General features: G+C 47.1%; 1 protein-coding gene across 9 annotated transcripts in view; it reads right to left on the bottom strand.

Annotated features, from left to right (window-relative positions):
* Positions 1-238: 238 nt before the first annotated feature.
* Positions 239-25,471, bottom strand: part of LOC121603699 — a 94,160-nt gene continuing 68,927 nt past the window's right edge. For 8 of the 9 annotated variants that reach the window (XM_041932809.1, XM_041932807.1, XM_041932806.1 and 5 more), the window contains 16 exons: positions 24,712-25,052; positions 22,832-23,500; positions 17,038-17,173; positions 15,645-15,953; positions 15,429-15,569; positions 15,186-15,338; positions 14,982-15,112; positions 14,736-14,819; positions 13,489-13,642; positions 13,005-13,405; positions 12,605-12,919; positions 12,257-12,530; positions 10,553-10,753; positions 6,821-8,621; positions 2,227-2,531; positions 239-2,156 (listed from right to left, as the gene is read on the bottom strand). In XM_041932809.1, the coding sequence (XP_041788743.1) occupies positions 1,077-2,156; positions 2,227-2,531; positions 6,821-8,621; positions 10,553-10,753; positions 12,257-12,530; positions 12,605-12,919; positions 13,005-13,405; positions 13,489-13,642; positions 14,736-14,819; positions 14,982-15,112; positions 15,186-15,338; positions 15,429-15,569; positions 15,645-15,953; positions 17,038-17,173; positions 22,832-23,500; positions 24,712-25,052 (6,495 nt within the window). In that variant the 3' untranslated portion in view covers positions 239-1,076. The remainder of the gene's footprint in view (positions 2,157-2,226; positions 2,532-6,820; positions 8,622-10,552; positions 10,754-12,256; positions 12,531-12,604; positions 12,920-13,004; positions 13,406-13,488; positions 13,643-14,735; positions 14,820-14,981; positions 15,113-15,185; positions 15,339-15,428; positions 15,570-15,644; positions 15,954-17,037; positions 17,174-22,831; positions 23,501-24,711; positions 25,053-25,471) is intronic. The other variant, XM_041932810.1, reaches the window with a different exon arrangement.

Raw genomic sequence — 25,471 nt, forward strand, 5'->3', positions numbered from 1 at the left:
TGCCCTTCTATGCTTGATTATTACGTTAACTTCCTACGGTTTAGGTCCATCGGGTCCATCGGTGTGCACCGTACCGCACACAGGCCTACGTTTATTATCGTACAAACTAGATTTGTAGTCCTTTGCTTTTCAACGAAGCCCTCGCAATGTTGCAATTCTCCTTTCAGAGGAGATCAGCAGCAGTTTGAAGTATTGTATCTGCTGGTTGCCGGGATTGGAGAAAGTTAAGCTTTTTTAAGCCACCATGGATCTGTTTAGAGACACATTCCACTCACTCATTCTGCTTGTAGGTTCCCTGCCCATAGATCATAGCTCATAGATTAGATTATATTAGTTTGTCGCTAGTTACACTATCGATGAAGAGTAATTCCTAACGCTACAGCAAACACTTGAACAGTGACCAAACAAGGCATACCGGAATTTGGAACGTATGATCGATCACGATTACAAAACAAAGGGAGGAGCAGCTTTGAATCGTCTACTGTACTTCGTTGGCGAATCGGTTTGTTTGCTTTGTGCTAGACATATTTCGGTTCCACGCATCGAGATCAGGGAGACTAGGATGCCCCAACGATTGCAGGGTAGCAAGCGTGTCTACTTCCTTAAAGCCAGTATGACTTCTGCCGCTTATTTGATGCCGATTTGTTCGATGTGCAGGAAGAAAGTGGTGCAGTAAACCTAACAACGCATACATAGGTAACAACAATTGCTAAGCATTGCGTTTTTTTTTTGCTTGGACGGGAATGGGTACGAGAGACTGCTAGCAGCTCAAGGATTGCTAAACGAATTGCCAATTGAGTTACACACCTAATCTCACTACTGGGTCGTAACGGAACTGTACTGCGCTGGATTGTATCGGGCGAAAAGGGCACAGGGCGTTGTATTGGCTGGTTGGAGTGTTGCGAGTGTGCAGCGCATCACGCCTCACAGCTGCTAGATACGGAGCGGCTTGTTCGGACCGCTCCGGCGATCGGTGCTGGACGAACCGTCGATTCCCGGTCAGCACGATTCCACTCGATCACGACGACCTTGGTGATGCTGGTAAACATGCACACCTCACAGTGAAGCGTTAATTCTCAGAGACGATCTTTGTCCCGGTCGAAGCTCAAGGCCTTAAAGATGCCGCCCCGCGACCGGGGCGCACTGGGGCCGGCCGACGGTGGGCCCGCAATGGTCGGGGCCCGGCCCGCCCGCCCAAAGGCGGCCCGCCGCTGCAGATTGTGCTGATCGAGGCTGGAGGCTCGCGGCCGCCCGAACGCGTCCCGCTCCGTCCCCTCGCTACCGTCCGTGTCCGTGTCGCTGCGCTTGCGGTGGCTGCGACGGCGCACCAACCCGTCGCCACCCTCCAGCTCGGTCGGGAAGTCGGTGCTGATGCTTTCGCGCTTCTTCAGCTCCGCCGCGAGCATTCGCACCTCCCAGTCGTTGTGATTGAGCTCTTCTTCCTCCTCCTCCTCCTCTTCCTCCTCTGCCTGCTCTTCCTCTTCTTGCTCTTCCTCCTCATTGCCTGCCTCTTCCTCCTCTTCCTCCTCTTCCTGCTCAAGCTCTCCCTCGAGCTCTTCGCCAAACGCTGCCTCATCGTCGCACTCCTCATCCGCACCATCGTTGTCGTCATCGTCGGTTTCGCGGCTCCGGGAGCGCCGATGCCGCATTAGCTGCCTCGCCTCGCCCTGCTCGTCTTCTTCCTCTTCTTCCTCCCCGTAAGGCTGCTCATTTTCGGACTGCGATTCCGACGGCGAGCTGGACGTGGCCTCAATGTTTACAATCACGCTGTCGGAAACGATGTTCCCGGTGAGCTCCGAAATGACCAGATCGCGGTACGGGCTGCGGATACGGTCCGTCGTAGCGGACATGGTAACGGCGGTGGTGGAGGTAGCCGTTGCCGACATTCGTCTCGGCGGTACGGGGGGTGGAGGTCCAGTGGAAGATCCACCGGCCGGTGCACCGTTGCCACCGGGCTGCGGGCGTGGACCGATCGGTGGTGAGTCTTTCCGATCGAAGCTCTCCTGATCGGTCGACTCGTCCCAGTTGGGACGGTTGCGTAGCTGGCGGTGGCGTGGCGATGTGCGCGGCTTTCTGCTGCGTGTTTTCGGTTGCCGCGGGGCGTCCGAGTCGGAGTGCGGGGAGGAGGCGAAGATGGTATCCAGTGAGTCACCGCGCTGTGGAAAGAGAGTGATAGAGTAAGGTCGGTTGGTCTGATACGGCATGAAGCAAGCTACAAGCACCTACCATAAACGGCAGCTCGTTGGACGATCCCGTGCTGCCCGATCCGGACGAACCGGACTTGCGGTAAGGCGTGTCGCCCTGCTCCGGGGGCAACTGTACCTGCAGTCCCACCAGACCGTGGTGCTCCGCCTCCAGCTCCAGGATGCGATTCTGCAGCTTTGATATGATGTCGTCCCGCTTCTTCACCTCCTGCTCTAGATTGAAGAACTCGTCCTGAAACTTCACCTGTATGTCCTTCATGTGCGACTGGATGACCTGTTTGATGCCCAGCAGCACTTCGCCGAAAAACTCCTGCTCCTCCAGCGAACCTGTGCGACCCGCGGACCGGGAAACAGCCAGATTGGAATCGTTCGGTGCGTTCCAGGTCGGGGACGATTCATTCGGACGTGGTCACCGTGTAACCCCGGAAATGGATCCAGCAAATAACGGGTGCAATGAGTAAAACACAGTGCACAAGCGACCGATTGGGAGAGGATGGGGGAGGATAAAGTAGCCACCAGGATCACCGGTTACAGCGGGAGCACGTAATTGCGTTAGAAAAAATGGAGCGTCGGTCGGGTGCCGCGAAACACGTCGTAGTAATAAACGTAGTTAGTATGCGTTTGCCAAAATGGCATGTCGTTAGAAAACGGAAGACGAAAACCAGAGATAGGAGGGGAGGCAAAAGAATAGAAACACTTAATTAGAGTTGGCTCTTCCGATCGACTACATCAGCGCATCACGTCCGCCAGTAGCTTGGGTTAAGTGGTTTGCCACGCCAACACAGTAACCGTGCGGTGCGATGTTTCTAGTAGTAGCAGCGCAGGAGGAAATACACTACGGAGGGAAGAAGGGTGCGTTGGTGTAGAAGAGAGCGTGTGTGTATGCGTGTGCGTGTGTATGTGTAGTATTGCGTTCTTTATCAAGTTTTAGGCGATGAAGTGATCCCAAGCGAGCCTGTTGTCGATTGTCTCCTTGTCGTTGTCTTCGGGCAGGGCGGACCGGAAATCGGAATAATCGAAAGCGCATCGCCGGAGCCGGACATCCCCGTTCACTCCGGTGCTAACGAAGTTAGCCAGGCGGTACTGCTGTACGGCACCGCATCTGGTGGCACTTGGGCCGTTTCTGGTTCACTTACTTACAGAAGTGCCCCGACAGCCCGTGGAGGTGGAGGCCACTTCAGTATGCTGCCCTGGTGCTACGTGGTGTGCATGCGTTTCGTTCGATTCCCTCCCTCGCCAGACAAAGAGTTCAGCCAATCAACAACGAATCTAGCAAGGAGCTGTAGGGCAAGGTAGGGCAGGACAGGCCTGCTAATGCTAAGGGTCGATAGAAGGATAGTTTTATGTGGGAAGGAAATTTGTGTTTGATAGAATTTTGTGTGCGAGAGCGTGAGGGAGGGACCAGGTGGCACAAGAATGAAGTAATTTCCTGCGAAAAAGGACATCGATACTAGAAGCGTTCTGCCAAGCCCTGTGCATGCTGCCAAAGCAAAGGAAGCAGGACGATTTATCCATGCAAGCAAAGATGTAGGACGATAAGTAGTTCTGCCGCTTGAGTGAAGAGTTCTTCAGATGAGCTGGAAGCCAGGAACCTCATGCAAATGGTGAAATGTTGCATTCATGTAGCCTTAGAGCATGTAGAAAGAGCATCGGCAAACATTGTGAGCAGTATGCATCGTCCATTCAGACGGTACTTCATCCGGCATCTAATTTGCCTACGAAGCTTCAATCACAAATCATCGGTATTGTGTGAACGACTCGGAAATTTCAATCACAAGAACCAGCTACCCTGAGGGCAACGAGAGATTGGCCCACTTTGCAAGTGTTGATGATGATGAAAGGAAAAGTTTAGTTAAAGAAAGTCTATTACACGTACTTCCATTGTTCATATAGATAGTCGGACCACGTGGAAATAGAAGTGAACAGATTTTCCCATAGCAGTGAATTAACGATGCATCGAGCACATACGGTTCAGCGATAGATGGCATGAGATGAATATTAAACGGTACCGTTGATTGAAAGCAATTTTACTGATTGGCAATGGTGCAAAGAAACTATCAACATTTTGTAGGATTTTTACTTTATCGTAAAATAAGGGGGAGAATTTTCAATCGCTGAATAATTTTAGATAGTGCCAAAAACTTAAGATAAAATGTGTATTAATTGTAATAAAAATAATGTGAGGTTTAGGAAAGTCACAAACGAATGAAATGTATGCATGATACAAATGATACAGAGGTAACATATTGTCTATATTTAGGCGCACGACGCAAATGAATGAAGTAACGTTTGAAGCGTACGTTACATACGTTACATTCCCAAAAAGGTAGCTACTAGTGATGGGCAAAATGAGTCTACAGTCATTTGGATTGATCCGAATCCGAATCCGGAATTAGTGTGGAGGGGGGGGTGGAGGGATTGAGAGGTAGTTTAGGATGGAATGATGTTCAGCCTTGTTTTAATATATTGGGTAAATTTCACCATCCTTAGCCAATTATTCTAAACAATTAACTCATAACTACACTTCCTAATTTACATTCCTTTATCTACAATATACAGTGACACTATATTCTCTATTTCCAAGTAGCTACAAGCTTTAAGTTTCATGTGAACTTTCCAATTTGCCTATCAGACAATCTAGATTTAGAGCTAACTTCCTGAAATAATTTAAATGCAATTAATTTATTTAAACTATTCAACAAAGTATTGAATGTTGCTCTACATTTTTTGAATTATTTGTTTGAAAAAAAAAAATAGATGATGCCAAATACCAATGCCACCAATGCCAATTTTGTGCCGGTCTGGTGGTACAGTCGTCAACGTCAAGTCGTACGACTTTAAAAACATACCCGTCATGGGTTCAAGCCCCGAATAGACCGTGCCCCCATACGTAGGACTGACTATCCTGCTATGGTAACAATAAGTCAAAGAAAGCCAAGCTCACTTCACCAGTGGGGTTACAGGCAGGCCTTGACCGAGAACGGCTGTTGTGCCAAAGAAGAAGAAGAAGAAGAATTGTGGAAAATGGTAAAAAATATGCGGAAAACTGTTGGTGAATCGTTGAAAGAATCCAAACGTGTACGGGAAGCAAACCATAAATCACGAGATTTATCAAAACAAAAATCTGAAAACAACCAGAAAACCATGGAAACCCCATTCTACGGTTTATTTCCGGTACGCATATAGACGATTGAATGTTTGCTCATATGTGTGGCTATGAATACAGCAATTTTAGCCAGGAGCTAGGGTTGCTTGCATGCTTACTTTTGAAGTGTAAGTATTTTATAAAGTCTACGAATTAAGTACGGCAGTGAAATGGATTCAATAGGAACCATTTAGATTCGATCGAAGTAATCCGTATTCAATTGGAGCCAATTGAATCTGTATTCGGTCGGGACAGTCGGATTCGAAGCCACATTTATTTCGAAGTCGGATCTGGATTAATAATGTCGGAGTCGGAGTGGATTCACGAATCCAATCCAGACCTCCCATTACTAGTAGCTACTTATGCGATGTATATTCTAAATCATGCAGCTTGTGTTGTTATTATTTTTCTAATGAATAAATAAAAAATCACCCAAAGATACTGTTCTATTTCGTTAGAATTACTTCGTTAGAATCAAGCTTCAATAACAGATAGCTAAAGAGCTTTGATTGATTCAGAAAATATTTTCTTATCAAAACGAAACTGGAAATTATCTTCTATTCGTTAAAGGTAAGGTCAGAATGGCCCTCCAAAACGTTATTTCCGAAGTGATGCGAAACAAATTGAAAAGTTTGGTGACCCCTGATCTAAACATTGAAGCGGCGTTGTTTCTTTTCTTGGAGTCAAGATTCTGCGTATAGCATCAAGCGGAGTCCATCTTACCCCACAAGGCTTTTTCCTCAATTTAAAATCCTGAACTATTTCCTGCCGTGTAACAAATTCTTACAAGAATAACTTGTTCGTTCTACAAGCTGCCACAGATATGTGGTGATTCTAATGGTCAAATTAAAGACTCCCGTTCAGTAGAGCGAGTCACGTATCCTTAGCATTCTTAGATTGCAACATGTGATGACAATTTAAGAGTGGCTTAAACTATATGGCCACGATAATTTAAAACTTTTTAAAAATTTAAAATAAGTGAGCTAAATATAGGAAACATGTGTTCAATGTAGAAAAAAGATAAAAAAAACATTTTACTTTTGTAAAGTACACAATTATGCATGTACTGTTTCTAATCTCAGCTGTTAGATATCATATTCGGAGCATTAATGTTCAATTGAATAAAAAATAAGGAAGAATTTTGTTCGAAATATCATTGAATGATTGAAAATTAAACAAGAAATTAGAAACAAAAATTGTATTTCAACAATGGCTTAGACTTGCTCAGTGCTTATTACAAAGAGTACGAAGCTTTAGATGGACAAAACAAGGTAAGCACATCTAAAAGTGAACAGCACTAGAATTGAAACATCCATGGAAACAATAGCCGAATACAGGAGGAGAGAAAGCGGTTGGCAGTTTGAGAAGGTGTGCCGAAAACTCCCTTCTTCGGTTACATTCTGCGAACGACGCTGCGAAAGTGTTGCAGTTGGCAGGTGTGTGTAGCTGGCGCCACGATACAACCACTTACCTTTGATCAACTTGCGCTGGCTGGCCAGGGCGGAGAGGGACGATCTGGTCACCGGATCCGCACCGTCTCCCGGCACTAGATCCATCTCCTGTTCGGCGTGCGGATCGTAGGGGAAGCCCCGGTGCGCGTCACCATTGCTGATGACCGCCAGGGCGTTGCGCGTATCGTCGTCACCGATCGTCCGGGCTGGGAGCCCCGTCGGTGACACCCCGCGGTGAAACTGACGGTGCTCCGCGCGGTGATGGTGCTCCTCGTGGTGGTGGTGGTGCTCCTCGTGCAGCACGTGGTAGTAGCGTTCGTGCTCCTGTTCGATGGACGCGGTGGCCACCGCCGACAGACGCTCGTCGACGTGCGACGTTACCAACGGGGCCGCCGCTACGGAATGTGGCACGCCCGGCACGGTGCCGGTGGCCGTTTGTGCGCTAAGAAGGGGAAAAAGACTACGTTCTTCAATAGGGTCACACTGGGCAGCACTGCTGGGAGGGCTAGAGAGTGTGTTCCTATGGAAGGTGACGCTTTTGGTGAATTTGCTGTGTCTGGCAACGTACCCTTCGACCGTTTGCGCTCGCATCAGCTTCTTGAGGTTCTCGCGGTTCGGGCGCTGTTCTAGCGCGGCCTTATCCTCGGACAGCTTCTTCAGTATGCTCTTCAGCTGGCGCCGCTCGAGCGTTTCGTTCGACTCGGGGCTGAGCGGCAGCAGCCCGTTCGAGTCGGAGCGCTTCGGCGACTCGCTCTTCGAGCGGACCGTGTGCGCCATGCCGGAGCCCTCGCTCTGGCTGCGCGTCAGCTGGTCGAGCAGGTCGTGCGTGCTGGCGGTGCTGGTGTTCGAATCGGTACAGTCCAGGCTAAGGCTGCGCGTCTTGATTGCCGACTCCAGTTCGGCCAGCTTCTGGCGCTCGTTCAGGATCTTCAGCTTCTTGACGAAGGGCAGGCCGCAATATTCGGGCGACAGGTCGTCGATCGACAGGTAGCTCTTGGGCTCGGTGGACTCCAGCTTGATGGGTTTCGGTTTCATGCGCACGCGCGCCGGTACGGCACGGGCACCCCCTTGGTCGCCAGTGGTCCGTTGCGTCCGGCTACCACTGGCTACCTCGCTGTCGCTGACCGAGGCTGCCTCGCCCGCCGCACAGGATAGGATCTTATTCGGCAGAAAGGACGACGGTGGAGCACACGTGGTCGGTGGGGCAGAAGAAATGGGCGGTGGCGTCATCGAGACCAGCGAGTTCAGGTTGAGATCGGCCGGGATGGAAGTTTTGAGCCGACTGCGCTTGGATTGCTTCAGAATGGGTGACTCCTCGGACGCAGCATTGTTGAGACTGGTGTAGCTTCCGCCGAGACTGACCACCGTTGCCAGCTTCAGCTTGGACCACGGTTTCAGCTGATCGTCCGCTTTCAGGTGGCCCAGCGAGCGTATCTTATCCTTCAGGGTCTGCGCGGTGGACGGCTTGCTGGGATGGTGCGATTGTTGTTGATGATGCTGCTGCTGCTGCTGCTGTATCGGCTGGGCTTTACTGCTGGGCGACGGTACAATCGGCAGCAGATGCTGCTTCATGTCGGTGGTCTCGTGTATCGTGACCGGTACGGAGGAGGGCTTTGATTCGCCATGATGCTTGGAGTCTTGATGGTGCAGTTGGCGAAGGCGCTCCTTGAATGACACGCGCATCGTCGGTTTGGCGTGATGGCCTGCCACACCCGTCGTGTTCAAGATCGGACTCGGCGGTGCCTTCACCGTCGGGGACGTCGGACTCATGCTTTGTACGATCGATGGTGAGCTTGATGTTTGGTTCGATGTCACTTGCAGCTGTAGATTGGTGCAGGTCGGTCGATGGTCGGAAGCAGAAAAAAAGCACGCAACAACCACAAAAAAAGGAAGAGAAAACACAATGGCGAACATTACATTACTCATGGGTGGCCACAGGATAACAGGGGCCGGACAGTGAGGCGGGTAAGGCGAGCGACGCGCTCTGGGTTCTCAATGACATGACCGCCGGTCCGCGTGTCGTATTGGGGAGTGGTGGGCGCACGATGGAGCTTTGCTAGGCGGGTGGGTGGTTAGTATCCGGGATACAAGAGCATGGTGTTTTTCTAGTTTTGCTGCACTAATTTGCATTCTTGCATTCGCGTGGCTATGCATTCGGGGTTTAGGTACGGCTTGTGCCAAGTGCCTTTTCATTGAAGGTCCGTGCCGGGTGTTTGGGTTGTAGTTGCGGCAAGGTGCGGGAAGTCTAAATATTATCTATGCGATTCGAGCCAAACTCGACAGGGGAATAAGATTTACATTCGACAACAACACAGATTTACACGGAGAGCCCGCCCCACGCCTGTAGTCACCAGCGTAGGCAAACAGACGAAAAGTCCATTCTGGCTCCGGTGAAAGTATCTATTGGACCGTAAGGACTGTGCAGTCAGTGACAGATTGGAAGGAAAAAGGCTAGAAAATCCATACTAGTGCAAGGTATTTTGAAATAGTTGTGAGAAAAGGAAAGATTCATGTTCATAAGGTGACTGGTGTTTAACAGCTGCTGCTGCACTTGTTATTCACATTGTCCCTCTGTCGTGCTCCAAGCAGATGCTTTGCTTACAATGAGTTTATTAAGATAAGCCGTTTATTATCTGCTGGTAAAACACATTCGTAGAAACAAGAAACAAGTCGTAGCAGAGGCATGTTGTTTGCGTTGCATCTTCTACACGCTAGTAATCCTAGTAAATCCCAAGTATCTACCATGTGGTAGCGGATTGCACGGGGTTAAGGTTTAGCCAACCGAGCGTTGATCCGGCACAATATTTGAACTGAATAACTAATTTGTCTGACGCGACATCGCAGGAATACCATCATCAATCCATACACAGCTTCTAGGAAAGCTTGCGTACGATTGCGTTAGATTGTAAAGCGAACCTCTCGTTACTGCCTTGGGGTGTTCTGGGAACTGTACAACATTCGCTTTCAAGGAAAGGGATCTTTGGAACAATTGAAACATTATAAAATTTAAGATACTTTGAACATTGTTATGTATTTGTGTTCTTATTGAAAATGCAAAGCGGTAGCTGTTTTTCGTGGACAATGTTAATTCCACGTTCAAAGTTAATATTCGTTCTAGGAACTGTTGTGGATCGTTTTGTGTACCGATGTTTTGGGGAATTTCACGTTCTCGATATTCACGTACCGCTATGGAAATATACCAAAACCCTTGAATATTTCACGATGAAGTCGTGTCATCAAAAGTTCTTTGCTTACATATTAAAAAGCTAATTCTTGATTGGTCAATACTGTTAGACAAGATAACAGCTTCCACATCATCTTTTTTACAAATAAGATCACATTTTTGTCATCTTACTTCGAAATGAAAAATCAATATTGGAGGCAAATAAAAACCTAATTTTAAGATTGTTGCTGGGACTGCCGTGGTGTAATGGTAGAGGAACGATACTGTGACTAGAAATTATTCTTAAATTGACGAACCCCATTGGAAAGTGTTTGAGAGAGAGAAAGATGTTATTGTTTTTGCCTTCAACTACAAATTTCGAGCTAAAGTAGAACGTGTACGTAGAAGATCTTTCATAGCAATGTTAGATCCCTTTTAAAAGACCCTTATCTTTCGTATGCGCAAAGCAGCGTTGCTATCACAACAAACCACAACTCACACATATACATATTTGTTGATTATCTGACCATCTTGTAACGCCACCCGCGGCTTGCTCTACGACTTCCCTTGCATTGTGCCACCACATTACCTTCGATTGGCTTTCCTTCGCTAGCCGATCCTCTTTCGCTTTGAGCAATTTCAGTCTTTGCATCAGCGGCAACCCGGCGCCGATCACTTCCGGTTCCGGTTCTTCCTGTATCGATTCCTGTGGTGATATGGCAGAGGTTACGTGAGTATGCGGCGGTGAGATAATTTGTGCAGTCGCCTTCGCGGCTCGTTCTTCGCGATCCTATTTGGTTTTTTTATGGTTTTGGTTTTTTAGTTTTTTGTTGTTTTTGTTGTTGTTGTAAATGTTGTAGTTGCAACCATTCGGTTTCGTTGACCGACACGATCAGTGTTTTTTTTTTGCGGTGCACGAAGTTTCGTTCGAGTGATTAGTGTGCCCGTTTGATGCACGTGGATTTTTCAATTGCAAAGCGATTGCATATTTTTGTGTGGTGTTTATTATTTATTTCAATTTGCAGTGAAGCAAATCGTGACGGTGGATGTGGTAGGTGGTGGTGGTGGTGGTGGTGGTGGTAGTGGTGGTGGTGGTTGTTGTGATGAATAAAACATATTTGTTGGTTTTTGTTTTCGTTTGGCGGGGTACACGTGCATTTTACACAAATACACACACACACACACATTGAAAGACGAACACATACACAAATTTACAAATGTATATAGAAAGAGAGAGATACACACGGGTACGTGGAAATAAAAAAGAGAGAAAAGAAGAGAAAAAACAACGTTCTAAGAATGCGCTAGTAAGGTCGGCAGCTCTAAAGGATATTTTATTTATACAAAAGTGAACGAGTTCGTAAACTCGCATGTACTGATGAGTGTGTCTGTCTGGGTGCGTTGTGTGGTGCCCAATGATGTTCGTTCTAATGATGCTTCTGTAGCGTGTGTGTGGCGCAACTGTCCGTAAGGGGGGAGATGTGTTGGTGTATGAAAACAACTTGGCTTACACTAGGTACAGGGAAGCTTCTCCGGTTGTCGGATTTTCTGCTCTATAACATCGGACGGGGGGCCTAACGAAGCGAACAACGAATGGGTGAAGCCTACAGTGGGTTTTCAGGGGTGCCAAAAACGAGGATAAAACGGAATCACTACTCCAAGGAAGATATTGAACGCATCGCTTGAATACAACACGAGGAACTGTTGTTACCTAAGGATATGAATCTAACATCGAACAGTTCAAATTGGAACTTTCGTTGAAGGGATAATGTTAGTGAATAGAATTACGTCTTTTTAAACGAATGCGGGAGCATTAATATCAATATGGGTCAGCTTTCAAAGCGCTAATACACAGCATTAAAGGAATCTGGCAAAGGTTACACACAAAGACTAAACAAAATAGCGGAAGAAGGTTTGGGGTCGCTGGAACCCTAGATCGGATGCGATTGAATGTGAGCCGGGGAGGAATTGCCTCGCAAAAGCACCGGAACATGTGATGTACTAGGCGAGAGCGAATAAATTCTTGCTTGTGTGGTTGGTGTTTTAGCGTGTGGTGAGGTGATATATGCTTCGTGACTTGTTGGTGAAAGTGTTGGGCCAAGCGAAGACTCTGGCAGTTTGTTAGGCGAATGAGAAGGTTCGACGATGATGTGACGATGATGTGCGGATGAAGATGATGAAGGTGAAGATTAGCGCCACTGTGAGGTATGTAGCCCTGCCGATGAGGATGATCGTGTGTGTTGTATAACGATTGGTGGATGAATATGATGATGAGATAAAACGATCCACTGACTTGTTTCTCCTTGAGCAGCCGGAGACGTTGCAGCAGTGGAAGCCCGGCACCGATCGGGCTCGGCACCTTGTCATTGTCCTTGCCCTCGTCCTCCGTGTGTATGTCGTCCGACTTGACGCGCGGCATACGCTTCAGCATTGTTTTGGACGTTTTGCTGCCTCCGCTTCCGGCACTGCCGCCACTGCCCGCACCGCCCGATCCACCGCCCGAGGTTGCGTTCCCGTGCAGTGGCTGCATCTCGATCGACTCATTGCTGCGTCTAGTTGTTCCCGTCCTAGCGTAGAAAAGGGCAGAAAGGTCAAATTGTTTAAGCCGACCCGCAAGCGAAAGCGTTAGCGCGTTACGTACCTGGACTTGCGCAGCACATTCTTCAGTCCCTTAACATCACTCCTAAGCTTATCTACGATACGTTTTGAGGCACTATTATCACTACTATCACCTTGGTTATTGTGGGTATTTGAGCTACGATCACCGGCGTGTTCCTTAGCGGCGTGCTTGTTGGCGTGCTTCTTGTTGACGCAGCGCACCTCCATCAGTCTTTTCCGACCCAGCGTCTGCAGGATCTCTTGTGCTTCCGGGTAGTCCTTCATCGCAGTCAGGACGTCTTCGCGGGACAGCGAGAACAGCTCCGAATAGCCGACCGAGCGCACATCGGCTGTTCGTCTGCCGGTGGACCGTGGGAGAAACAAAACGATATAAGCCATTTGCTGTGATGTCTCGTTCCGTTCGTTTCCAAGTTCAAACTCACTTGTTCAACCCGTCCAGGTTGAGGATGCCGATCTCGCCGAAAAAGTCACCCGCCTTCATCGTGGTCAGCACCTTGCCAGTTTCGCTCAGCACCTCCAGGATGCCGTCGGCGATGATGAACATCTCCCGGGCGACCTCACCCTTCCGGCAGATCGAGTCGCCCGGCGTGAAGATGTAGGCCTTCATTTTCAGCACAAGGTCGTGCAGAAACTCCGGCTGGCACTCTTGAAATATTGTCACCTTTTTCAGCACGCTCAAATTGACATGTAAGGCCAGTTCGGTTTTAAGCTTGTCCGGCAGCAGCCCGAGTGCGGTGTTGATGTCTCCGCCGCCCTGTATTCGGCCGCGTGACCAGCTGTAATCGTACCACCGGAGTACGCGCCGCTTCATTCCACCCGGTACCTGTGGGAAAGGTGCCAAATTGAAGGACGGTATAAGGAAATGTTGTGATTGAGAGCGAATGATAAAGCACGTTCGGTACCGACCTTGTGGTGCCGCATGTACGTCTTTGCACCATCCAGAAGTCGCTCGAACTCGAGACGGTTGGCATTGCGGTTCGTAATAACATTGCCCACCTGACCGACGATCGTGGCAAAGATGAAGACACCAATCAGATAGCTGACGATGGTGAACACGTACCTAATCGGTGGAATACATTGATCGATCAATATCAGCAATATGATAAGTATTCGTATGCTACTCATACATTAGAAATCGTGTCACTTTTTCTGATAAAATTGGCTTTCTTTGCTATGAAGAGGCATCATTATGCCACGTTATTGTTAAGATTTACAACGATAATTCGACCGCCAACATTGTACTTATTTGATCACAGCATTAATTGTATCAGATAAAGTTGATAAATATAATAAATGTGCTTATGATATGAATATCAAAGTTTTCGAATATAATAACCTATCACCTTATACTAGCACAACTCGCTGAAGCAAAACTTGTTTGGCAAGTTATGTTTTTATTCTAAAGTGTCTGAATAAATCTCTGAAGGCTGTCACCGACATAGAAAGACCGATCACGTGTGATCGGCAAACTCGTTCAATCTGATGTGTGGCCAATTTTCATCCCAAAAAAACAAGCATTTGCGGCTGGATTAGCAAAATGGATGATTCGTTTGTGTGGATAGGATAGATATTCGAAAACTTTGATTAAGGTGTTTTGACCATCGGATTTTTGGATGGAAAAGGTTAATCATGGACGACGGTACCAGTAATCGATTGAATTCTCGTTTCGTTCTAGTTTCAGCGAGGAGAAAGACAAGGATACTATGTATCGTGCGTTACAAAACTGTCCGCCTGTGAGGATGTTATTTAAGGCTTCAACCTCGTAACCAGACGTGTGTGCCGCCTGGAATCTAATCAATCTAAAGTATGCCTATTTTTCCTCGCGCAATTACGGTAGAAAAAGGATATCCGTTGAGAACCAGGCAAACCCCCAATGGATTGAGATGGAAAGCAATAAAGCAAAAAAACAAGAAGAAAATCATGAGAAAGGACGAACCGACGGACAGCCTCCAGAAAACTTCACCAAAATAACCACCGGTGACGGGTAAAGCGTAAACAAACGATCGATATCGGTATGGCATTATATTCGAAAACTTTGAGATGGGTTTCAGTATGAACACACATATTATTTGCACAGTGGAACAAAACAAAAGTGAGTATACACCCGTGGCCACGCAACCATCGGCCGTGGATGGTGGAGCCGTACGTCCTACCCGCGGGATGAGTTGAACTGCAGCAGTCTGGACTTGAGGCCGCGCCTGGGAAGTGATCTAGGGCCGTCCGCCGATTGTGACGGTCTGAGTCGATGCGTTTGTGTATAGAATACGCGAACCCAGGCGAATTAAAAAGAACAAGGGGTAGTAGTAGAAACAGTGTCGTGATTAAAATAATCAAACAACATGATGTGGGGAATGAAAGATAGAACCATGGTTTGCATTAGAAAAGTATCTCCAACTTACTCGGCATTCGTTTCCGGCGTCGGTAGGTCTCCGATGGTGGTTAGCGTCAGCGTCGACCAGTACAGGCTGCCGAGGTACTTGCGAGTGAGCGTGGCATAATCGCCGGGTCGATACGGATACACCCAGTCGCCCTGTGTGAAGAGAACCAGCGTCTTAAATTAGCACCGGGTGCCTTTGTTAACTTGAGCCGCTATGGTCTCCTACCTGAAAGCCCTCGGCCTCGGACAGCAGGAAGTAGAAGCAACCGAACCAGTGGGCCAATATAAGCAGGATGTGTATGAGGTTCACGACGCGCCATAGATTAGGCCACACGGTGCGACTCTCTACGATGTAGTAATACTTGACCGCTCGATAGACCTGCGGGACAACATAGGAGGGAACACAATTTTGGAGCGTGCAAATCGCACCCAACTGCGGGAATTTTCCGCTTTGCTTTCTGTAACTTACTTTGAAAAACCGCGGAAATCGTAACATCGGCTGACTACCGAGCCGGAACTGTAGAATATCTAGCGGTACTAGTGCCGCTAAATCTAGGAGGAAAGCACGGGATCGGAGATAGTGGCCAGCCAGCTTCCGCGAGTCGTACACCTGTGGGAAGGAGATACCATGCAGTTACGGTACCTTTGTGGAACGTTTCTAGTCATCAACGATCGTCGGACTCACCATCAGACCTTGCTCCAGGTAGCCGGTGCGCAGCTGTACCGCCACATCGAAGATGAATACTATATCGGTGAAGCAATCACAGGACAGCCAGAAGCGGCTCGCATTACTCTGCAGCTCCGGGAAGCTCTGGCGCACGATTAGCGTCCAGAGGTTGTACAGTATGCTGATCGTGACGAGCATCAGCCAGTAGAAGTAGAAGTTCTCGTCCGGGTTCACGACCGTGCGCGGGATTTTGGCAAACCGACGCCTCCGTCGGACTGTTTTCTCTGCATCGGTCGCACCCTCGGAACCGGTATCTTCCACCGTCTCCTGCAGAGGATAGGCAGAAGAGATGTATTACAATGAGCACTTTATAGTGGTAAAGTAGACGTCATAGACAAAAGTTAGTACTAGCTGTTAGTATTTGGTAATCGGTAAGTAATCGAAAGTATCTTGGAACCATTAACTAGTTAAACGTAACTGATCGTTGGTACACATTTTCTCTTTGTAATACGTAAATCAAAGATAAAAGTGTTTGACAAGAGCAATAATTTACTGTGACTATTTGTAACGAATAACTGAATATCCCCGAGATACGCGATTAATACGAACGACGAACAAACTGCGTAGGTCGATTTTTTAGGTTTTCAGTCCAAATGCATATAATTTTCGTGTAATTTGGCCTTTTCATGTGGTTTTACAGGGTTTTAGAGGATTATATAGACATGTTCAGCGAGTTGTAGATTCGTTCAGGCATATAATAGACTCTTTCAGCGAGATATAGAATTGTTCGGAAGTATGCGTTGACGTTCAGCTGACGTTGACGTTCAGCGATACTGTAGTGTTGCCATTTGTTTTGTTTACACACTGTGTCGCAGGGTTCATTTTTTCCTTCTTAAAAGTCCTAAAGGTAGCAAATAATCATTCCCCAAGCTGTTTAATACATAAATTAGATGAAAAAAGCATATTTTTTTCGAAAACCGTTTGTTTACCTTCTGATGAGAATGATGCAAGTTGCAGTCCAAGGGGTACGAAAGTGACAGCTCTACAGTATAACCGAACATGTCAACGCCTACTTCCGAACAATTATATATCTCGCTGAAAGAGTCTATTATATGCCTGAAAGAATCTACAACTCGCTGAACATGTCTATATAATCCTCGAAAACCCTGTAACAACTACATTATTTATTTAATTACATTCTAACTAAAGGTAACATTTCAGTTTGGGTTTTTGAACGATTTTTAAATTAAATAGGGATTGAACTCCATCAGATACCGCATGTCTCGGGACTCCCTGTACTAGTTTATGAAAACATGTAAAACTATAAGAATATATTTATGTCAAGGTACATCAGCATGAACAATATCAAACATAAATTGACAGATAAATTGGCAGAGTGTAAGCTACTCACCTGAGCTTCCGGTATCTGGCGCGTGGAAAAGCGCTTTAGAAAGGAATCCTCTCGCTTGAGAGGTGGTTTCTTCTGCATGGCAGATGATATTTGTACCGTCGTGCGCAACTTCATCCATCGCTGGTTTGACTTCGTCCTGCAGTGTGAGCGCGGGTGTAGTTTTGACACATTTTCCCAACCATGCACACCGGGAAAAATCATTCCACATAACCAGACCAAATTGGATACGGCCAAAAGAGAAAACGCGGTGCAGTGAAAGAGTTGGAAGAGAATGGAAAAGAGACAAAGGTTTGCAAAAGGTTAAAACATACTCTGCCAATCACGGTACCGGAGAACTGGTCAGCTACTCAGTCAGTTACGCATTTCGTTAGCACACAAACATTACGACGAAAAAAAGGTGTAGTAACAGAGAGATAGAGAGAGAGAGGCAGAAAAAGTAATAGTTAAAGAGAAAGAGAGAGAGAGCAAGGATCGTAACGGTGGCATTATCTGAGGATCAAATTTCGAGCACAAAAAGTCGTCTTAGTTTTCCAATCGCTTGTTTAGTGGGTATTTCTGTTACTTTTTTTGCTGGTATTTTTAGTTGTGTTACGATACAGGAGCTGATTTGAAAAGCAAAAACACACACACTCACACACACTCGAAACATGAAAATACGCTAAAGAGGGAAACGTAGCAATGCAGGGGAATGAACGAACACCGAAAGGTTTGGTTTGTAGTACGGTTGACAGAGTCAAAACACTAACATAGAGATAACATGTAGACATAGTGAGGGGCTCCCAGCGAGGAGTGGCTAGCTATGGGCGTCTAGGACGGGGAAATTTGGTACACGGTTTCGCTAACCCACCGCACAATTTGAACACACATTCGAAACTAAACGAAAAACGTAAAACAAAACAAACAAAAAACCATCGGTCAAGTGGAATGACCTACCGGCTGTGACTTACTCATCGAAACGCATGAGACAACGCAACAACAACAGATTTGAGCTTGATCTATAACAGTACGTAAACGATGCACAAAACGGTGATAGAGAGTACATTCAGAAAAGAGGCAGAAATTAATAGGTGACAAAAGTGTGTTTTGAACTAAGCAAGAAATATACGGGACTGAGGAAGATAGAGAGTTAGCCCGAAGAAGGACCGAGTGCACCATTCGGCAGGACTTGTGAGTTCGCCGTCTACTATAATCGTATCCCGCAAACTGTGTGCCAGGTGCTGCATTGATGCAAGGTTTGTGTGAGAGGATATCATGTGGCGTGTGGCTGTAATTTCGCTCAACCGGGAAAGGTTCTAATCGTGTGTAAACGGGTCCATTTGGGTGGAGTGTCATTTTGAGTGGGAAATTCCAGTTTTTTCCCCGTTGGTGCTGACGTGGTGGCGGATTGATAGGCTCAGTTGGTTTAGTACGTGCAGAGCTCTTTACTATCGGGACGGTTCGTACAACATTATATACAGAGAGAGAGAGAGAGAGAGAAAGAAACAGACAGACAGACACAGACACACACACAAACAGACCGGACAATTAGAGAGAAAAGTAGGTTAGGGAAAAGTTCAAGTGTTGTTAGTTTAGAGAAAGTAGTCCGGGTGAATGTTACCACGAAAGTACAATTTGCTTGAAAAGACAGGTAAAAGTAGATCATAACAGAGAGAGAGAGAGAGAGAGAGAGAGAGAGAGAAAGAGAGAAAGAGACGAAATAGAGACGAACGAACGAACGCCAACGAAACAGAAACGCACAAAATTCCAATCGCGCACAGTTTTGGGTTGCAACCTGTATGTTTTGTGTTAGAGTTTGCTAGAAAAATGCACAAAAAACAATCGAATTATGCACATGTATACATGTGTTTATCAGTGAAATCTGCAGCAATTGGTCATTTGAATGTCTGGCTATTGCTGCAACTTTCACCACTTCTAGAAACAGGTACTAACAGTACATAGAACTTAGGTTTAAAATGTCTCTTCTCTATCCTAACTCTATTCTATTAAACGAAAGTGTAACGTAACCTTAGGGTAGTTTGTAATTCTTCGCAGAATTCATTCATCCATCAAGGAGAAAGGTACCACTAACAAAAAAAGATGTTTCCACTTTCTAATATTCGCCTCAGGAGATCATCGCATGCTTTTGAACCGTATCTTATTTAATCGCTCGATGAGTTTTTCTCCTCAAAACTGCATAATTACTAAGGTACTGATCCTGCAGACGGTTGTGATTAATGGTCAATTAGTTGTATTCGGCACCAAAGCAAAAGGGACATTTTCGTGGAAAAGGTAGGCAATTCCAGGATGTCCCTCGAGGAAAGCTAAACAGACCGACCTAATGGAAGGTAAACCACCGATACGACCGGGGCGTCTTGTGAGCCTCACTGATGGAGAGCTGGGTGAGTTGGGGGCTGCTTCCTGGTGAAAAATATTTGGAATCCTTCAAATTAGCTAATAAAACGGCTCTCACTTCTGTGCTTGTGTTTGGGCTTTGATTGCGACATCGTTTATACTAATTAAACTGCTTCCCTTGGTCTCTGCGTTGCTGGTGGTGGTGTTAAGTTGACTTTACCAATTACTCGTGACCAGACGGCATCTTAATGGTACGCGAAGTCAATCCAATCAGCGAATGAAAAGGTCAACGCGATTTTTAAACGGATGGGCGAAAGTAACGTTAACTTTGGCCGTTGTTGACAGTGGTTTTGTGTAGCGTTTGTTGTAAACAGTGCTGGAAGGCTCAAACAGCTACTCTCACTTTTGTATCTAAAGTTGTAGCGAGACTGCCTACCTAAAATTCTCAACCAAAAGTCTGCAAATACGCCAGGGGAACGCAGATCATCCATTATATGCAGGATGATTTATTGACGGCTATGAGATCGTGGCTAACCTCAACCAACACCATCAACTGGTGGCCCTTGGGGCTGGTGGTTTGGAAAATTTATGTAAAAAGTAACCGAAGCAGTAAGAGAAGAAAATTAATCTTAAAGTTTGCCGTATGTCCTCTGGCATCAAATGAATGCTTTGCCATTCACCCTCACTGCTTGCTAGGGCTACCGAATTGCGTAGAAACCTAATTGGTGGTCGAAATTCAAATCAACATCTTTGCATTGTTTCCCTTGGCCCTTGTGTTTTGTTTCGAGGGAGCTAGCACGGTCACTTGAGCCCAAATTATCACGCATCTGCACCAAACGTTGATGGTATCGCTTTCATCCATCGCGACATTTGTCGCACCTTAATAAGTGGTCCACAAATTTTAAATACCTTACGCTTGCGGGTCACACCATAGCGTTCAACCGCAGGAGCGCCACATTTGGCGTAGGCAATATTGAAATTTAATTGCTACCTATTTGTGTGATCCATTTTCGTGGTTTACCATTTTGCATGCCAGTGTATGGTTGTGCGCTTTTGCGCTTCCTCCGGGTTTCGGTGGTTTTGCCGAAGACAAATTGGAAAACTTTTCCAATCAGCAGCCGCTCTGACGATCGGCGGGTCCGGCATCGTAACGGACGGATGCTTTGAGGCTTCTTTCCGTTCTTTCTTTTCGGGTAAATGGGTGACATCTATTATTATCGCGTTATTTTCACGTACGCGTTCCGCACACTATCTTGTGTGGGTGTGTTAGCTCTTTATTGCTTGATGGCCGTTTTTTCATTAGAACATGGAAACATCTTTTCATTACAGTGGGGGAAGAGATTAAGGAAGGTGGGGAAGTGGGATGTTTTTTTCCTCACGCCCATGACGCACATACCAGAATCGCAAAAGCGATGGTGAGATATAAATTCGGAGAGCTGAAGCGCTGTGAGGCACCGTGAACCGTTTCAGCCGCACAAAGCTGTCCGTCTGGCGTGGTATGTTTTAATTAACGGGTGTCTGCCCAACGTTTCAACGCCTCTCTGGCTCGGGTGACGCAACTGCAGCTGCAACCGATAGTCTGTTGAATGATATCAACCTGCTCGTAACGACCTTTGACCCGGTAATGGTTAAAAAAGCAGTTGTAGCAGTCGCTACTAGACGGGCTAAAGCCAACCAACGAACCGGCCCGGCTTGCATGAAAAGGATATCAAGTAGAAAGGGAATGGCATCTTCCCTCTAATGTTCGCAGGACTCCAAGCGTGTGTGTGGGGCTGCTTATGTTCCGGATGCCTGTGTGTCTGTGGTGCGATTTCGGCTCATTCTCATTCTCGGTCATCACCGTTAACAGGATCATAAGTTTGAGTTACCACCGGCTAAGCTTATTAGCGTACGGCCGGGTACGCTGGTCCTTAGCGACTGCGGCAGAATGCTTTTGCGTAATCCCTCGGCAACCAAAGCATGGTTGTCGCGAGCGTTGAGTCACTGAGTTTAGTGCCGGATTTTGTTACATGTGTATGCATGAATGGAAGAGGTGCAAGGTTGTGTCCCGCTTGGGAGATTGCTTTGTCCGCACCATTTCTGTTTTAGTAGGTCAACTACGATGTTACTTAAAAATCAAACATTTGGGCCGGTGGCAAACCCCGGTGGCTGAGTGCAACCGAAGCTACAAACGTTTCGATGCGTTCCGCACAGGTAGGCTGGCTATTTTTACGCCAAACGCACGGTACGATGACATGTGAAATGGTGATGAGTGTTCATCATTCTTATGGAAATATGTTTTTTTTTTCTAAAACCCCAAACAAAACGCACGAGCAGTTCTAGCGAAACCGTGTGGTTCGTAAAATGGATGCATCAATGTGCCGGTACATGTTGGATACGCAAACAAACATACACACACACACATATAAAACACACACAAAGTATACAAACACACCCACACGCTCTACGCGTACGCTCATACACACATATGACACTGGTGCAGGTGCGATGGTGCCGTGCGTGGAAGTAACTACTTGGACGGTTGTAAAAAAAGGTCGGTTGGTACGAGCTGGGCGACTAGTAGTAGACTATCGGTGGCGCTACTGCGAGCTACGTTTTCTAGTTCAAATATTGCCGGGCGGTTAGCTAAACTCCGGTCAGTCTCACCGTCACTTGCGATACGCTAAGGTTCGTTACTGAATCATTTTCGAACATATACTGTTATTCTAGAAAAGTAATACTTAGTTTGGCTGTCAAACATATTTGGTTCATTGATATAAAAACGAAAACATTAGAGAAAACAGATCGTGATAACATAAATTTATATCAAATTAAGTTTCAGATATAAGTTAGTTTATGATAGACAAAAAATGGAAAAAGAGATTCCTATGAAGTTACTTCTGCCACTGTATTTAATGCTTTCATTTTGATCTTTTAAGTTGGAATGGTCAACTGAGGAACGAATTGATTATATTTCTACAAATAAAATTTGTGTTGTTTATTTAATAAACACTTAAAATTTGAAATATTTACCATAGCAATCTAACATACTCCCGAAATTTTATGACATTAAAAATAGCAGAAAGTGAAAACTTTATCGTTGTCTTCGAAATATGTCCTTAAAAGGTAAGTTCTTCTAAGAAAGGGTAAAACTCATTCAATATTATACTGACACAGGAACTTGGTGTCCCAAAATTGGACAATAAGGGTGTAATAAAGAAAAAAACAAACGTTTTGTGTTAGAAGTACGAAACATTTAAAATTAATTGTTAGAAAGGAAAAGAAGAAATATTATTATAAAATTGAATACAGTTCGATAATGAAAGCTAACAACAGGTACGAGGAAGTAAATAGACAAGAAACAGTCTAAGTATCACTTGTTAAAGACGTAAGGCATAACCGAAGAGCCAGAGTGAGTAATATCGACAAAAGAAAATGGGTAATACAATAAAAAAGAAGAAGATTTTAGCATTTGGCACCGTTCCTCTTGATTTTCCGCAGCGAACAGTAGTACGCCATCACGGCGCGTAGATTTTTCCAGCTCTGTGCGCCCCGTGTCGTGCCGTTGGAGAGGGATTGGCTGAGTTGCTGCTGCTGCAGCTGCTGCTGTGAGGACGATAGCTCGTCCTGCTGTTCCTGCTGCTGGTGCTGCTTCTGCTGTTGCGAATGGTACGACGATTGATCGAACTGATCAAACGATGAGGACGCAACGGACGGGTGGCTGACACGGTGCCGCGTAAGCAGCCCACTGCACGAGCTCTGGCCGCCAACGCTATCGAACGACACCATACGATTCAGCCCGGTCGGCATGCTGCCGTCGTCGTCGTTGTCCCGCAGCGAGTATCGTCGGCTGCGCGGCACGCTGCCGGTGCGGCTACCGGTGCGGGACAGTGGGTGCCGCTGCTGATGGTACTGGTACCATCGCGACATGGCATCGTGATCATGCTCGTTGAAGCTGTGACTACGGTCAATTGATTGATAGTGGCCCGGCACGGTCGTACGCCGCACGAGCCCGGTGCGGCTGGTGGTGCTGGACTGCTGCGTGGACTGGTAGCCGGCACGCCGGTAGCCGTCGTCCTCACTGTTCGTACGCGACACGAGCGAGGTGTGCACCTTCGGTGGCGACGATCGGTGGTACGCGGCACGACTGAAACTAGTGCGTTTTGTATTTTGTTTCGATTTTGGGCGCGATGTTCGAGTTTTGAGAAGAGCAAAAAAGAGGGTGAAAGAAGGGACTATTTACAAAAGAGCTTACAGAGCAGGGAGGCGGTGCAACATTTGCACCAACCGAACAAGGGAGACAAATGGTACACAGCGCACGTAACACGTAACGACACACGAGTCGTTTGGTTGGACGGACAACAAAATAAGCCGTAAGCGGACAGGGGTGGGAAGATTTCGTCGTAGACGTTGTCACCAGCGAGTGGTGAAAGGACGTGAAGCGCCCTCTGCCGGAGTGGAGCATCGCACACTTAATCTACAATCCGACGGACGGACGTCTTTGTAACGAGCAAGGCGAATGGATTCGGTCGCAGATTCATCATTGCCAAAGCACCAATTAATTACAACCGGATCGGAACAGCAGCTGTAGGTACCACGCTTAATGGATGGGATGGGCCTGTCCAGTCTGTCGCACAATGTAGGGCCATGTATTTGCGCCCGTAAAGTCTGCCTTTCCATTCGGATCCATGGGTAAGGATAATTTTGGTAGCCACTGAAACTTCACGATGAAAATGGGAAGTGGGAAACGGATAGGAAGCTATTGTCGATTGCAGTCCTTAGAGTCCCGGAGTGTGTAATGTAAGCTGTGGTGTAGAAGCCGGTCCATTCGTGCCACAGTGTCTACCAGTGTGTATGTGTGTGTGTGTGCGTAAGTGGGGTCTAGTTAATTAGCAGCAATAATTTGTTTGATCGCGGCCAACGGAATGTACATATCCTAAAAAAAGAACACCGAGGCAACCTCGCCCCCGTCGGGACAATGGAATGATGCACGACTGAATTAGGAAGGTAATCAATTCAAGACTAAACACTGCACGCTTGCTCGCTGGAATATATATATATATACATTGTGTGCGTGTGCGTGCCTCTTCAGCTTAGCGAACGGGACGCACTAAGGAAGGGAGTATGCTTTTAATTGGACAATTTCCGCCCAATTGACCGGCCGGGCTCGTGTGTGCGTATTGATGAACAGCACGACGGAACCACATACACACTGAGCGACACACAAACACACACACCAACTGCTAGAGCATTGCAACAGGAGTGTCACAAAGAGGGGCAGGGGCCGTGGCAGGGTGATGGTAGGTAGAATCAAGAAAAAGGTCGCATCCTGTTCCGTTCGATCCGCACCAGTGCACTACTTACCGCTGGCCGGAACCCTTGCTGCCGGAGGAGGCCTGATTGCTCGAGTCATCCTCCTCGTCACGCGAGGTCGCTATTGAGGCGGTGCCGGTGTTTGTCCCCGGGGACAGCAGCGTCGGGCTCAGCAGGCTGGACGCATGCTCCCCGACGCCGCCTCCGGATCCACTTCCGGTGGCCCCGTGACCGGATGCGGCACCGCCGATCGCACCGAACGGTGTGGCCGCCGGGTTCGGGTGATGATGGTGCTGATGCATCTGCGAGCTGGCGGACGATATGGTCGAACATGTTGGTAGTATTGCCCCTCCGGATGCTGTCCCTGCTGCACTCGGATTCGTCGGGTCCATCTGAAAGCGACGAGCGATCGTAGCGGGTATCGTTGACAGAGAGGGTGGAATAGAAAGAATCAGAAGAAAAGAACAAAACGTTAGTTTGCAACTAGACATACTATCTGTAATGCCCACTCATCAGTGCGGTTAGGGGGCTTTTATTTTTGCTTTCGAGGACAAGCGGCGTCACAGAGTGGCCGACTGTTTCGGGAAAGCTTGCTCACTAGCTATCAACTACGGCTCTGTGGTTTGCAGGCGTTAGAGGCTGGGAATGTTGGGTGTTGAGCGTATTGCATGGATTTATTCGAACAGGCGGGCAGTGCAGCGGTATGAGAAGAGCAAGCGTTGCAAGCGAAGCGTTGCTTAGTATTTATGGGGCACACGGTGTGGCACCAGTCGGTGCAGTTGCATGTACTGTGCAAAGGTTTTGCCACGCA

The sequence above is a fragment of the Anopheles merus genome, chromosome 2R (assembly GCF_017562075.2).
Source record: "Anopheles merus strain MAF chromosome 2R, AmerM5.1, whole genome shotgun sequence".
NCBI classification, from domain to species: domain Eukaryota; kingdom Metazoa; phylum Arthropoda; class Insecta; order Diptera; family Culicidae; genus Anopheles; species Anopheles merus.